Raw genomic sequence first — 14,661 nt, forward strand, 5'->3', positions numbered from 1 at the left:
TTAAAAAACAATATTTTAGCAGCTATATTGTAATAACGTAATAATATGAATTAATGTTAAATGAGTTCAAGAAATTGTCATCTAGTTATATGTGTAAATAGGATTTTCAAAATGTGATTGGATATAACTAAAAAAAAAACATTCTTTCAACATAGGTAGTCACTGCTAAATTATACAATCAATGCAAATAGAAAGAAATCTTTAATCTCACCAATTGTGTATAATTTATGAAGGTATCAACCTGTCATACTACTCTGCTATTAATAATAATAATCATCATCATTATATTAACAATGATAATAATAAATCTAATAAAATTATTATTACTGTTATTATTATAATAAAAATAATAATTAAAATACAAATGTAAATTAAAATGCGAATGATTAAGTTATATATCTTGCTTGAAGAAAATTGTATCCAAGTCAACTGATCTTAGAATACAAAACAGCTAAAACAAAAGTTAAATGAAAAATTATAAACTAACCTTTTTATAAATAATGATAGTTAGTTCAACAATAATTACCAACAGTAACAATAACAATAATAATAAAAATAGTAATAATTGCATAAATAAATAAATCATATGGTAATTTCTATTGAATAATTTTACTTTTTAACAAAAAATTATAATTTATTTATTTAATAAAATAAGTCGATATACAACCTCTGTCTCGACAAATAATTAAATATTTTTAAATGACAGCAACATTAATTTTTTTCAACACTATTTTAACAAAAATATATATACTTTTAAAATAAAAATAATATAAAAAATAATAATAACGATATTAATCTCAATTATTTATAATAATAATAATAATATTTATATCTATTGAATTTTACGGAGTAAGTAATAGTTCTCGAGTGCCTCCGAAAACCTCGAAAGAATTTTCCGATAAAATAGGGAGTTGAGTTTGAAATGCTAATTCTAATATCTACTTATCAATAACAATTTATTAAAATAAAACATATCTAATTTGTTTTGTAATTATTAAAATAAAAATAGTTTAATTTGTTTTAAAAACATCCATAAATAGAGTAGTTAGGTATGTAGATATCTCAAGAGGTTAAGAAGGCACCAACAATTACGGATGACCAAGTATTAGATTGAATGGTGGAGAAATGTGAAAGTACCACTATATAAATCCATCCTTTCCTCATTATTCTTCACCAACATCTTTTCAATAGCCTCCCCTCAAGGTATTCTAAGGGGAGGAGTAATAAGCCTGTAATCTTCTTTTTAGCCATAGTCCAGGAAAAAAAGGAGGTCCAAGGCAAAAAAAAAAAAAAAGAATGTCAGGGAAAGTAATTATCTCCGCGGTTTCTCTCATCCTCGTGGTAGGTGTTGCAATTGGCGCTGTGGTTACAGTTAATAAGAATGGTGACGAATCCTCCATCAAAACCAATCAAAAATCCGTTGAGATTATCTGTCAAAACACCGATGACCAAAACCTTTGCCACAACACTCTCAGCTCCGTTAAGGGTCTTGACACCGCTGACCCTAAGGCTTACATTTCCACCGCAGTGAAAGCCACCATGGATAGTGTGATCAAAGCGTTCAACATGAGTGACAGGCTCTCCACCGAGCATGGAGACACAGACAATGGCACTAAGATGGCCATTGATGATTGTAAGGACTTATTGCAATCTGCCATCCAAAGTCTTCAACTCAGCACTGACATGGTGCAAAATAACAACATCCAAGCTGTACATGACCAAACTGCTGATTTCAAGAACTGGCTTAGTTCAGTTATCTCATACCAGCAGGCGTGCATGGAGGGCTTCGACGATGGCAAAGAAGGTGAGAAGAGTATCAAGGAGCAATTCCAGACAGAGAGCTTAGACAAAGTGCAAAAACTGACTGCCATCACCCTTGATATCGTGAGTGGTTTGTCACACATCCTCGAAAAATTTGGGTTGAAGTTAAACCTTAAACCTGCCTCCCGTCGTCTTCTTAGTATGGATGGGTACCCCACTTGGTTCTCTGCCGCAGACCGCAAGCTCTTGGATCAAATTAAACGTAAAGGATGGAGAGCAAACATCACACCCAATGTCGTAGTTGCCCAGGATGGCTCTGGTCAATTTAAAACCATTGCCGATGCAATTGCTTCTTACCCCAGCGACTTCCAGGGTAGATATTACATATATGTTAAGGCTGGTGTTTATGATGAATACATCACTGTTCCCAAGACCGCTGTTAATCTTTTCCTATATGGCGATGGCCCTGGGAAGACCGTTGTCACTGGTCACAAGAACTTCCGTGATGGAGTTAAGACAATGCAAACTGCCACTTTTGCTAACACTGCTCCAGGCTTCATTGCCAAGGCAATGACATTCGAGAACACTGCTGGACCTGACGGACACCAAGCCGTGGCTTTCAGGAACCAGGGAGACATGTCAGCAGTGATTGGCTGCCACATTTTGGGTTACCAAGACACCTTATACGTCCAAACCAACAGGCAATTCTACCGCAATTGTGTTATCTCCGGCACTATTGATTTCATCTTCGGCACCTCACCCACTGTGATCCAACACTCTGTCATCGTCGTCAGGAAGCCCCTTGACAACCAATTAAATACCATTACTGCAGATGGCACATCTGAGAAGAACATGGACACTGGAATCGTTATCCAGGACTGTGACATTGTCGCTGAAGCCGAGCTCTTCCCAGTTAGGTTCCAAATTAAGTCCTACTTGGGTAGGCCATGGAAGCAATACTCAAGGACTGTGGTTATGGAATCCACCATCGGTGACTTCCTTCACCCTGAAGGATGGTGCCCTTGGGCAGGGGAATACTTTGAAGACACTTTGTACTACGCTGAGTACAACAATGCTGGACCTGGTGCCGCGGTGGAAGGAAGAATTAAGTGGAAGGGTTATCATGGTCTCATTTCTCGCGAAGAAGCTGCCCAATTCACTGCAGGCCAATTCCTAAAGGCTGGACTTGGCGCTGGAACTGACTGGTTGAAGGCACTTCGTGTTCCTCATGTCCTTGACTTCGCTAAACCTTGAAACCAAACACAATTTCTATTCCTTCAATCTTATTTATGAGAGTGTGTGATGATGAGAGGGAGACAATTATCATTCTTTGTAATCAAATTTCTATATTAAAATATATAAAAAATCATAAATTTCCTTTCCATGTTCTTTATTTATAATTTATAACGAAAATTACAAACTTAATTCACTTAATTTATTTGGAAATAATAATAATAATAATAATAATAATAATTAATAATAAAAATATTAGTTATCCTTACTCTTACAATAATTTCAATTTTTAAAAATCTAAAGTATTTATAACTTTTTAAAATAAAACCATTTCTTAATTTTCATTAAATTAAAATGTAATGTATTAATATTAATTTTTAACATTTTGCTTCAAACGTAATTAAGTAGAAATAATGAAGGGGCGTGAATCAAAGAAACCAAGAAAAAAGGTCGATGTCTCCTGGTTCTTTCAGTTGTATAGAATGCAATATTTTTTTCACTCGTACTCTATAATCTTTTCATGTTAAAAATTTATACACTTTATGGTCAATCTCGAATTATGAGACTCGTTCTTAGGTTGTATTGTATATACAACATTTTCTATTGAGATCTGGTTACTTAGCACAATATGTTCTTCATCTCATCTTAGAGACTTCAATCACGATTCAGAACTTGATGTACCCATAAAGTGATACACAAAAACAAATAAAAATAAGATTTTACATTTTATATTAGGTGCAAATAAAACATACTAAATTAGTAATTCGAAAATATGAATTTTAAAATGATTAATAAAAATATTTTGGAGAATATTTATATAAATTTTTATAGAAATTAATGTTTAACATGTTACTTTTGCCAAAAAAAATTAATTCGATAACATATTAAGTAATTTAATAAAAAAATATAGTATTTTTGTTCGTTAAATTATTTATTTAACTCAATAAAACTATATTCTTTTAAAAACCACCATTGTACTTGAACCCCACGTGAGACATCGGTGTATGTAAACTTATCATTGTTCATACATAAATGATATAGTTTTCAAAATGGGTTTCGAATGGGCTTTCAAAATATATTAGCGTGCATAAAGAAAGTACGAAGGTGTAAGAAGAAAGGCGAAGAGGGTAAGCCCAATGGGTTTACGTAGCGGGTCGACAAGAACCACCAAATGTGCAGTTTTCCCTTTCACCTCACTGTCTCCACTGAGACGTGAAAGCAAAGCTGTTGCCTGCGGAAACTATTCATTTCGCCTCATCGAGAGAGAGAGAAATATATGAACGATGAGATTTCGTGGGAGCTTTATTTTTCGCCGTTTTCTTTCACAGTTTCGAAAGCAATTCGATTCAAAGTCCGAATTCCCACTTCCGAGTTTCCGGCATCGAGCTCCGTTCTTCCTTCGTTCTTATTCTTCCGGTAATTCTTTGTTCAATCTATTTATGCATTCAGGTTGTAGTCTTTATATTAATTTCAAGTAAAATGGTTATATTCATTCATCAGTAATGGATTGTTCAGACCAAACGATTCTTCGTAGTTATTATTGGTGTTAAGCTATTGGAAACAGCGCTAAGACGTTGTTCTTAGTATGTGTAACTATTGTTGTTAACAGAAGTACAAGATCAACTGTCCTCTGAACTCTTGAACATAATGGAACAAAGACTCTCCGCAATTGAGTACCGGACTGCATGTCTCAACAAACTTCTAAATCAGGTAATGCAGTTGCTATTTTCTTATTTCAAAAACCACTGGAAGGACTTGATTATATTACGGTTAAAAAATCAATGGATATTAAATTTGAGCAAAAATTTCTGAAGGGATGATAGTCATGCATCAGGCGTAATACAACCAAGATACAAATAAACCTAAGTTAATCTTATAATTGGGTTATGTTTTAGTTCATTATCTTATGTTTTATTCCTGCTGCTCATTGAAGACAGCCAGAAGCATCGCCATCAGAATATGCAAGAGCTAACAAGGAGCTTCGGAAGCTAAGTGGTTCTGTGGACCTTATTAATGAATTGAGGACCAAACAAAAGGTAATGGGTTCCTGCAACTTTATCTTAGCAAACAGCAACTTGCCTGAATGGCAAGTGGTGTTACAGGATCGTTACTTTTTAAGAATCACAAAGATGAAGAGAACATAAAAGCAACACTAGGCTATGTCTTCTGATCAGTGTATGATTTTCTAAAATTGGTTTGGTAACTCAGATTATATTTCTTTGGAATGGGACTTCTTTTTCCTCAGGGAGTCATTAAATTATGTAGTTAAGCTGAGTTAAAACTGAAAGTATTTTGTGTCTTAATTTTAGGCTGGAGTTTAGCCTTAATTTGAAGAGGGGATTTTTACTGTAGAAATCTGTTTTATTTATGACTTCATTATTGTAGCCCGACATTTAGTTAATCATACGTGCTTAGCACACAGAGTTAATGGTGTATGATAGTGTCATTGTTCCATTTCGTTGTCTCCACCTAGCGGAAAAAAGATGTTTGTTGAGTTGTTTCTTCTGTGATAAAATTTACCACATAGTCTTTAGGCAGCCTGCTATCTATCTATTTGCACCTGCTATCTATCTGTTTGCATACTCAAGTGCTTTATTTGCAATTCTTTTCCGATTTAAAGAAATAAGAAGGAAAATCGAGAGGATAAGTTAATATTTTTTTCTGTGGCTATCTAGGGCTAGTTTATTTAAACTTAAAATAAGTATTTTTTTAAATAAACAATTTTTAAAACAATTGCTTATTGAAGAAACACTTGGGGATTTGTTTATTAAAATAACTTGAAAACTACTTATTTTTAAAATAAGTAGATTAGACAAATACATAAAAAAACAAAAATCTATTTATTTTATTATAAGCACTTCTTTTGTAAAAGAAAAAAGAAGAAGCACAAACAAACCAAGCCGTTATCTAATGTTACTGATTTACTATATTAAGGAAATTGATGGCTTGAAGTCACTAATGACGGAATGTTCTGAGGATAAAGACATGCTTAATATGGCTACAGAGGAAATGGGTCAGGCCATAGAAGAAGAAAGAAGACTGCAAAATTTGCTGCTGAAGTCATTACTTCCTAAGGATGATGCTAATGAAAGGGATTGCATTTTGGAGGTACGAGCAGGTAAAATATCATGGCTGAAAATAGATATCTGTTATTATTGGTTATCAAACTATCTTGTTCATCACTCTATTATGGTATTCGTATGCTTTTAACTCTCTGCTTTCTTTTTTTGTTATACCATTTTTTTGCCAGGCACTGGAGGGGAGGAGGCTTCCCTGTTTGCAATGGATATCTTTAGAATGTAAGGTTTCATTTTTGTAACTGGAGTTTTTTTAGATTTAAGAACTGTAGTTGGTTTTCTAAAAGCGATCTTGTTTGACATGATATAGGTATGAGAAGTATGCTCTCAAGAAAGGCTGGAAATTTGAAGTAGTAGATATAGCTCAATCTGATCTGAAAGGGTACAAGGTACATATTTCTTATATTATTGTAGTCAATAAATATGAAGAGTTTTTTGGTGCTTTCCCACTATTGTCTTTGAATTATTGATTGTGGCATCCACCATACATTGCAACCTTCTGTTTGTTTTGTAATGTGTGCCTCTAGTTCCTGCTAGTAGAGTTGAATTTCATCCTGCAATTGATGTAGTTTGGACTATTCTTTCTCAGGAGGCTAGTGCAGCAATTGCAGGAGCTGGTGTTTATGGGAAACTAAAATTTGAGAGTGGAATCCATCGTGTCCAGGTTTTAGTTACCACCCCTCAGATATAATCTGTATGACGATAGTCACATCTACTTTTGTCAACCACTTACATTCTACTTCTTACAGCGAGTTCCTGTGACTGAAAAGTTGGGACGAATTCATACCAGTGCTGTTTCTGTTGCAATTCTTCCTCAGGCTGATGAGGTAATTAGCAATTACTTCCTACAAATCAATGCCCTGTGATAAGAAACTTTAAATGTTTGTTGATTTTAAGAAAATAAAAAAGTATATTCAACTGCTGGTTACTCTAAATTAATTATAAAGAAAAAGACTTCAAATATAATTTATGTCTCTATTTTCGTTATTTGGTTCTGTTAGGTTGATGAATGAAATTACAAAGGCCTGGTTAAGATCTTAGGAGAACCATACACGAAAGATAGCTGTCATAGTTGAAGACACAAGGCCTTATGAAACCCATAGCCATACACCTTGTGTGAGGGTGAACTCCCATATCTTACATTTGAATCCTAACATTTGCCACGCTCCACAGCCCAAAGCCACTCGCTCTTTAACAAGTCCCAAACAAAGCCTGCAACACTAGTTTCACAACTTACACGACTGGTGTTTGCAACCAAGAGGTTGGAAAGTTTTGATTCCAATTGATAGAATTCTGGTATCTTTATTGCAGAAAACTCAAGGATGAACTTCCTAATTTACAAAATAGAACGCTTACTCGTTCTTCAAGTGAGTGCACCTCCCAAGCCAAAGGGCTGTACTGTAATTCTCTTACAGATGGCAAGATGTGCCTCCCAGACATCCCTTGTATTTATTGGCATGCCTTTGTTTTCCTAATTATCTTGGCCCTAGGCTAACTAATTATTCCACTATGGGTTATCTAACTGATTTGTTCCTACTTTCGCTCTTTCTTCTGGTGACTCATAGTTGTTATGCATGCGCTTATGCAGGTGGATGTTCAATTGAAGAATGAAGACTTAAGAATCGATACCTATAGATCTGGTGGTTCAGGTGGTCAGCATGCAAATACAACCAACAGTGCTGTTAGAGTAACCCACATTCCAACAGGGATCATGATTACTATACAAGATGAGCGGTCTCAACATATGGTAAGTGATCCAAAATATTTGGCATGATTCACATTTAATACTTTTTCTATTGGCAATGTGGACTTTGTTGGTACATAGCCTCTTTTTTTAATTTATAAAGTGCCTCAACTAACTCCAAAATTCTGTGAGCTGGAGTTTATAATACTGCTTCAATTCCTCCTGATTGACATAATTTAACTCGCCCTGAATGACGTTTGTTTATACTTGAAGAGATTAATTATTAAGGCAATATGTTTTGGTGTGTGTAGCAACTTTTAATTTCTTATATTGGTTATGCTTTTCATATGACATGGATGATGCCATCGTAACATTTCCAATTGAATGAACTTCGTGATGCATTTGTTTTCTCGGTTGAAGCAGGCAGACAGCTTAAGTTAGCTGTACGCTTTTTGCTTGTTGGTGTTGTACTTTTGGAAAAGCATCCTTGTGGGAGAGCTACATTTTAGTCTGAAAACTTTTTGTCTAAGTATGTGGATAGGCAAGGCAGCCTTGTCAACTGGTTGAAAAAGCAGAAAAAATCATATTATGCCAAGTAATTAAATATTCTTTCCTTCTAAAACTCTTGTTTCAGTAATCAAAATCTTTTTGTAAGGGCCTTTCTTACACCTTTGATGAGGCAGACTTGGTTAATTATGGTCTACAATAAATTCACTGTTTTGGTTTCTCCGTTCCACATTTTTCTTCTTACACTCTATATCTGCCCTTTTCATTTGCTATTAGAACAAGGCCAAAGCTCTCAAGGTACTCTGTGCAAAACTATATGAAATGGAAAGGCTAAGACTTCATAGAAGTCGATCAAAGCTTCGATCTGAGCAGGTAGAAGAGATGTCATAATGAACTTGTTCAATTCCCATAACCTTTTACATTCTGGATTAACTTAGTGTTTGTCAAACTGTTCAAGATTGGTAGTGGGGACAGATCTGAACGCATCAGAACATACAATTTTCCTCAGGGCCGGGTAACTGATCATAGAGTTGGTATCACTTATCACTCGGTAGATGATGTGATGCAAGGTGAAAATCTTGACGTCTTCATTGATGCCCTTCTATTGCAGGAAGAAATGGATGCAATTGCAACTTTTAGTTCGTCTCAGTAAAACAAGCGGATTCAAGTTTTCTTCATTATTAATATCTTATTAGTGTAATTTGCTTCTGAAAAAAAGAACTTTCATATTTTGCCTATGATGGATGGTAAAGGAATGAGGCGAGATAATGTACACCACTTACAAGAGAGGCTTGAGAGATGGTGAAACATGAAATTTTAATGACCTGTATTTTTGTTTTTGCATTGGTCGACCTGAGTGAGCTTTCTCGTGTCTTAAATTTTTTAATTCCTAATATAAGAGGAGTTAGCGGGGTCAATCATAATTTTTTCTCCTTGGAATGGCTATTTTAACTATGGAAGTTACTTCATTCTTAGGCAGTTAGACCATGCTCGGTGGACAGGAATGTCACCTTCCCTCTTAACACTGTTGAACCCCTCACCGTGATACTACCTCGCACGATATAATGAGTGGATCCTGTCACTGCTCCAAATGCATGGAAGACATCTTAGGTAGTAGCTGTCTGATACAACGAGGCCTGAACATTGGTCGGGTTGGATCGGATTCGGGCCCAATACCCTTAATCCACACAAACCGAATGTTTTTTTTTTAAATCCATATCCGACCATTTAATAGACTGGGTTAGTCGGATTCGGGTTAACATGGATACGGTTAAATATGACTGGATATGGGTTACCCGAATTTAAAATTGTAAAATTCTAAATCTCCTTCAAAAAATCAAACCCAGATCTCCTTCTCTAGATCGGAAAAACCATACTTAGATCTCCTTCTTCTCCGACCAAACCTAGATCTCCTTCAGATCGAAAAAACCAAACCCATATCTCCTTTTTCTGTAGCACCCAAACCAGATCTCTTACTTCTTTCCCAAATTAAAAATCCAAACCAGATCTCCTTCTTCTTCCTTAGATCGAAAACCCAAACTAGATCTCCCTCTTCTTCTCCTGCTTGAAAGACCCAAACCAGATTTCCTTCTTTCTTATATCGAAAGATCTAAACCAGATGCGGTATTGCGACACAACAGACTATACAACAAACCAGCGTCGACGCAATCATACCGACGACGGGAGGAGTGGAGATTTGCACGAAGGGTAATGAGTTGTTGAAGGTTGTTGCAAGTGAAAGGGCAACTTGTGATTGTGAAGCTTATGAGGAAATGAGGAAGACAATGGTGTCTTCATTGATCGCAAGCGGTAGGTGATGGTTATGTGTGGCAGCATTCTCGGAGATGAAAAGGGTGAAGCAGTTGAATATAAAAAAAAATTAGGGTTTTCGAAATGTATCGGGTCGGGTTGGATATCTACGGATTTTAATTTTAAATTTCGTATCCGACCATCTAAGCCCGTTTTAACCCGAATATTTGGGTCCATATAATCCGAATTCAAATAACCTGACCCGAATATTAACTTTTTCATTCGGGTAACATGGATACGGTCGAGTAGAGTTTTTTGCTCAGCCCTAGTTACAACCGTGTTAGTTCTTTCCATCACTTACGTACGACTATGAAATGTTGATGGAGTGAAGAAAGAATTAGATAACGAAAAAAAATTCGAACGAATTATCTGAGAAAAATATGTAGATAAAATGTAAAAGGAGTGTAAGAAAGTAAATATATAATATTCTAAATCTATCTTAATAAAATAAAAACGTCACCCTTGTAGTTTAATCATTAATCTCAATATAATTATATGTAAACGACGAAGATTGGTTTTATTTAATTATTCATTTTATTTCTGCAGTTAAAATGTATTTTTCCGTTTTATTTATTCATTTTTCATTTTGTACTATCTCTTTATATAGAAAGCATGTAAGATGGAAGAATTTATTTTTTCTCATATAACTGCTGCACGAAATCTAAATTAATATAATTTTGGCTTAAATACTTTTTTGGTCCTCATTTTCGTAGTGTTTATTGTGGATGGTCCTCATTTTGACCGAATGTTTAAAACGGTTCTCATTTTTGCAATTCGTGTTTTATTTGGTTCTTTCCTGTAACGCCGTTTAAATCAATAACGGAGCATTATACAGGTGGCACGGTTTGTATTAGGATATGTTGTGTACTGTGAAGGTGTACTAATTAGATATTTGGAGATAAATAAGTGAGCTAGGGTTTTGGTAAGAAATGTTTGGGCAGTTTGTGAGTTTTGACAATCTTGTTCCTCCATTCCCAATTGGTGTTGCTGCAATCTTCTTCTTCCTGCAATCCCATTATAAGAGGATCTTACCAGGAAGACCCAAGAAAAAAAAGAAGGTTGGAAGAGTGGGAGTTGAGAAAGGATAACATACAAATCAGCAAAGGAGGTCATAGAAAAAAATGTAGCATATGTCGTCAGATTGGACATAACATGAACAATTGTCCAGATAAGCATGTGGATGAGCAGACTGCAACACCTGCTGAGACTGTACCAGATGCCCAAACTATTGAGAATGCACCAACTGCTGAAATTCAAACAACTCAACCACCAAGGAATGAAATGGAGAGTCAAGCAACACCACTACCAACACCAGAAGAACCAGCAGTTTAGGATGAAATTACAGATTAGGAGGACACCATGATAGCAACTACAAACATCTTAGTTATTTTTTGGAATTTCTGATGTAGAATTCATTATTGATGTACTGCATTTTGACTTTCCTTAAACTTCGTTCAATTTCACTTTTGCCAAACATTGATGTAGTGCATTTTGATGAGGATGAATTAACTTTATGAATTTAACTTCTTCCATACTTAGATCAATTTAATTTTTTCCAAACTTAGATCAATATCACTTACTTCAATGCTCAGATTAAGATGTCATTTTGAACATGTTGGGACTAATATCAACATAATCAAACTAATTCATTTCTTCATTTAACAATAGTACAAAACAGATTGAACTTTAAAAGATTACATACAATAACAATACGAATAATATAATAACAACACAAGTGAACCCTATTACTAATTGCAGCCTCTTTTCAACAACCTTCAATGACTTCTCCAAATCATTAATCTGCCTCATTTGTGTCATGATGATGACATTCTTTTCATCAACACCACCATTTGAAAAAGTTGCAGCCCACATTATTGGAACCACCACTCTGTAAATCAATAAACCAAAAATTAAAACCAATTTATTATTAACACAAAAATAAAAATAGATTGTACCCAAAATTTTCTACCAATATTCTTTGGAGTTTTTGCCATCCTCAAAGCTGCCATCCGCAGCTACAAATCGGGGTTAATCCTTTTCTCGTTAAACCACCAACAGTGCACGAAGTGATACAACACGGTTGCCTCCAACGATTACAACCAGAGGTAAAGGAAGAAGATTGGGATCGTAACATACCTATATAATGGGATTGCAGGAAGAAGAAGATTGCAGCAACACCAATTGGGAATGGAGGAACAAGATTGTCAAAACTCACCAACTGCCCAAACATTCCTTACCAAAACCCTAACTCACTTATTTATCCCCAAATATCTAATTAGCACACATGTACAGTACACGTAACACATCTTACTACAAACCGTGCCACCTGTATAATGCTCCGTTATTGATTTAAACGGCGTTACAGGAAAGGACCAAATAAAACACGAATTGCAAAAATGAGAACCGTTTTAAACATTCGGTCAAAATGAGGACTATTTTAAACATTCTATCAAAATGAGGATCATCCACAAAAAACGCTACGAAAATAAGGACAAAAAAAATATTTAACCCTATAATTTTTTAAATCCTAATAATTCTGTCCAAATAACACACGAATGATCAAAAATAGTTTTTTTTGCGGTATCTAAATGATCAATTAAGTATAGCACAGAAAAATAAAGTTATTGAATAAAACCTAGAGAAATATTTGTGGTCATATTTTGGGTACATTTACCACTTAAATTCTGAGACAATCTTATCAAATGACACGATTGTAATAATAAATAAAACCTTCCAATTTATGTATTCCTCTCAATATAAAATTTTTGGGACGATTAATTTTTGACAGATATGTTGATAGACTGAAATTTTTTATAAAAAAAAATCATAGTAAAAGGATGATAAAAAACTTTTCCAATCTGCCATTATGAAAAACTTTGGATAAAGAATAATATTGATAAATAAAATCTTTATGACAAAAGAAAGTATGATTGACATTGATGTTGATTAATGGTAATCGAAAAATATAAATGTTTCAGTGCCAACTACGTCAGGAAAAATATGATGGACTTTGTTTTAAACGACGATTAGGCAAACAACGTCTTAATACTCTTGATCGAGTTAACAATATCTTGATAAAGTAATAAAGTTAAGTCCACGATCATTTAACCTTGGTTAACCTGATAACATCCTGATTAACATCTCTTCTGCGACTGAATTATTGAAAATGTCTTCGTCAAGATTAAGCTTATGAGAAAAATATTAAAAAAATAGAGAGAAAAATTATATGAAAATTTTTAAATTTTTATATTGTTAGTATAGTGAAATCCCAATTTTATTTTTAGTGTGATGGAATTAATCTAATTGAGTGATACAAAACTAGTTTTAAGACAATAATTACTTTTATTTATATATTGTAAATGGATATTATTTTTAATTTATCTAAGATGACATTAAAGTTATTTTAAGGTTATCCTAACTAAGATTTGTATTTAACGCATCCTTCAGTGTCGGAATCTTTATAAATTTCACACTTATCAATGTAAGAATTGTCTTGAAAATTTCATATAAAATAAATATAAGATTAATTTATTACATATAAATGGATAAATCTGACTAAACTGATTTTGTCAAGTTTGGAAAAACTTAATCTTCACTATTTACTATAAATTAGAAGAAATGTTTCATATTAAGTTATTCATGGGCATTCTTTTGTTTTTGTACAATTTCCCACCTAAATAAAATATTTTATTATAAAATGCTTTATTTTTTTATATAAATAATTCTCTAAATTGTCTTTCTCTAACTTGTTGGATATACTTATCCAGAATAAAGAGGTTAAAGCTACTAAATTTATGTCTGAAGGGTTATTTCGTACTATACCTTGGCATGAGATTGTCCCTGAGTTTTCATTTCAATATCGGTACTGTGTGCTTAAATTTTCCTTCAAGATCTCAGTCTTGGTACACATAATACCACTTGAAAGTGACCCAGTTAAACATGGCGACGCATCGAATCATTTCGAATCTATAAGGACAAAGCATTATTGAATCTTAATTCCTTTTCTTGCAAGGTAGAGTCTTGAATTTTGAAAGGAAACAAAGAAAAAAAAGATTAATGGATAGCTTGCATGTTGCACTTACAAAATATAAAAAAAAATATATAAAAACAATATCACAAAGCTTGTAGATTTCAAAATGACATGTGGGTATAGCTCAACAAGACAACGATTGCTAGATATTTGGTACAATTAATTGCTAGATTTGGGCCCCTGTCAAAAAAAATAGAGATCCCAACTTGGGCAAGAAATGGATAACGAGCTGCTTTATTTAATACATTGTTTATATTATGCTTCCTGTTTCGGCGCCATAGGATCCACTTTCATTTTCACAACTTTCTATCATAACTGCCCAAAACGTAGATCTATCTTATAAGAGGGACAATATTTGTATAATGCAAAGACTTTTTTGTTTATTTGGGGTTAAAAAAAGATCCCTTTAAGATTACTGTGAGCATCAATTAATGCGAGATTTTTTCTCTGTTTTATATTTAATTCAAATAAAGATTATCCTTTAAAACGTGTGTCTGTCATGATTTTTTTTTAAAACTATGAAAGATTATTGGATGCGGTAAAAAAATCTCTAATTTATG

The 14,661-nt window shown here is 33.9% G+C and overlaps 2 protein-coding genes across 3 annotated transcripts; both read left to right on the forward strand.

Annotated features, from left to right (window-relative positions):
• The first annotated feature begins 1,186 nt into the window (after window positions 1–1,186).
• Window positions 1,187–3,143, forward strand: LOC114181499 (pectinesterase-like). Its single transcript, XM_028067976.1, has one exon. It carries the CDS (start codon window positions 1,297–1,299, stop codon window positions 3,013–3,015), a length of 1,719 nt encoding a protein of 572 aa, XP_027923777.1. The 5' UTR covers window positions 1,187–1,296; the 3' UTR covers window positions 3,016–3,143.
• Window positions 3,144–4,166: 1,023 nt separating this feature from the next.
• LOC114185755 (peptide chain release factor 1) lies at window positions 4,167–9,179 on the forward strand. 2 transcript variants are annotated; one of them, XR_003604905.1, is made up of 11 exons: window positions 4,167–4,410; window positions 4,604–4,704; window positions 4,932–5,030; window positions 5,929–6,112; window positions 6,245–6,293; window positions 6,382–6,460; window positions 6,661–6,735; window positions 6,821–6,898; window positions 7,660–7,818; window positions 8,179–8,350; window positions 8,539–8,634. XR_003604905.1 is itself a non-coding variant. In XM_028073694.1 (11 exons), exons 1-11 carry the CDS (start codon window positions 4,278–4,280, stop codon window positions 8,912–8,914), a joined length of 1,248 nt encoding a protein of 415 aa, XP_027929495.1. In that variant the 5' UTR covers window positions 4,167–4,277; the 3' UTR covers window positions 8,915–9,179. The 2 variants fall into 2 exon arrangements, 1 of the variants encoding a protein (XP_027929495.1); XM_028073694.1 differs by lacking the exon at window positions 8,179–8,350 and adding an exon at window positions 8,720–9,179.
• The last annotated feature ends 5,482 nt before the right edge of the window (window positions 9,180–14,661 follow it).

The sequence above is a fragment of the Vigna unguiculata genome, chromosome 1, assembly GCF_004118075.2.
Source record: "Vigna unguiculata cultivar IT97K-499-35 chromosome 1, ASM411807v1, whole genome shotgun sequence".
Taxonomy (NCBI): domain Eukaryota; kingdom Viridiplantae; phylum Streptophyta; class Magnoliopsida; order Fabales; family Fabaceae; genus Vigna; species Vigna unguiculata.

Excerpts from the sequence above, each read along its gene's own strand:
- LOC114181499 (XM_028067976.1), top strand. The coding sequence starts at position 1,297 with ATGTCAGGGAAAGTAATTATCTCCGCGGTTTCTCTCATCCTCGTGGTA.
- LOC114185755 (XM_028073694.1), top strand. The coding sequence starts at position 4,278 with ATGAGATTTCGTGGGAGCTTTATTTTTCGCCGTTTTCTTTCACAGTTT. Across the intron at positions 6,294-6,381 it reads GCAATGGATATCTTTAGAAT|GTATGAGAAGTATGCTCTCA; the intron begins GTAAGGTTTCAT and ends GACATGATATAG. Across the intron at positions 7,819-8,538 it reads ATGAGCGGTCTCAACATATG|AACAAGGCCAAAGCTCTCAA; the intron begins GTAAGTGATCCA and ends ATTTGCTATTAG.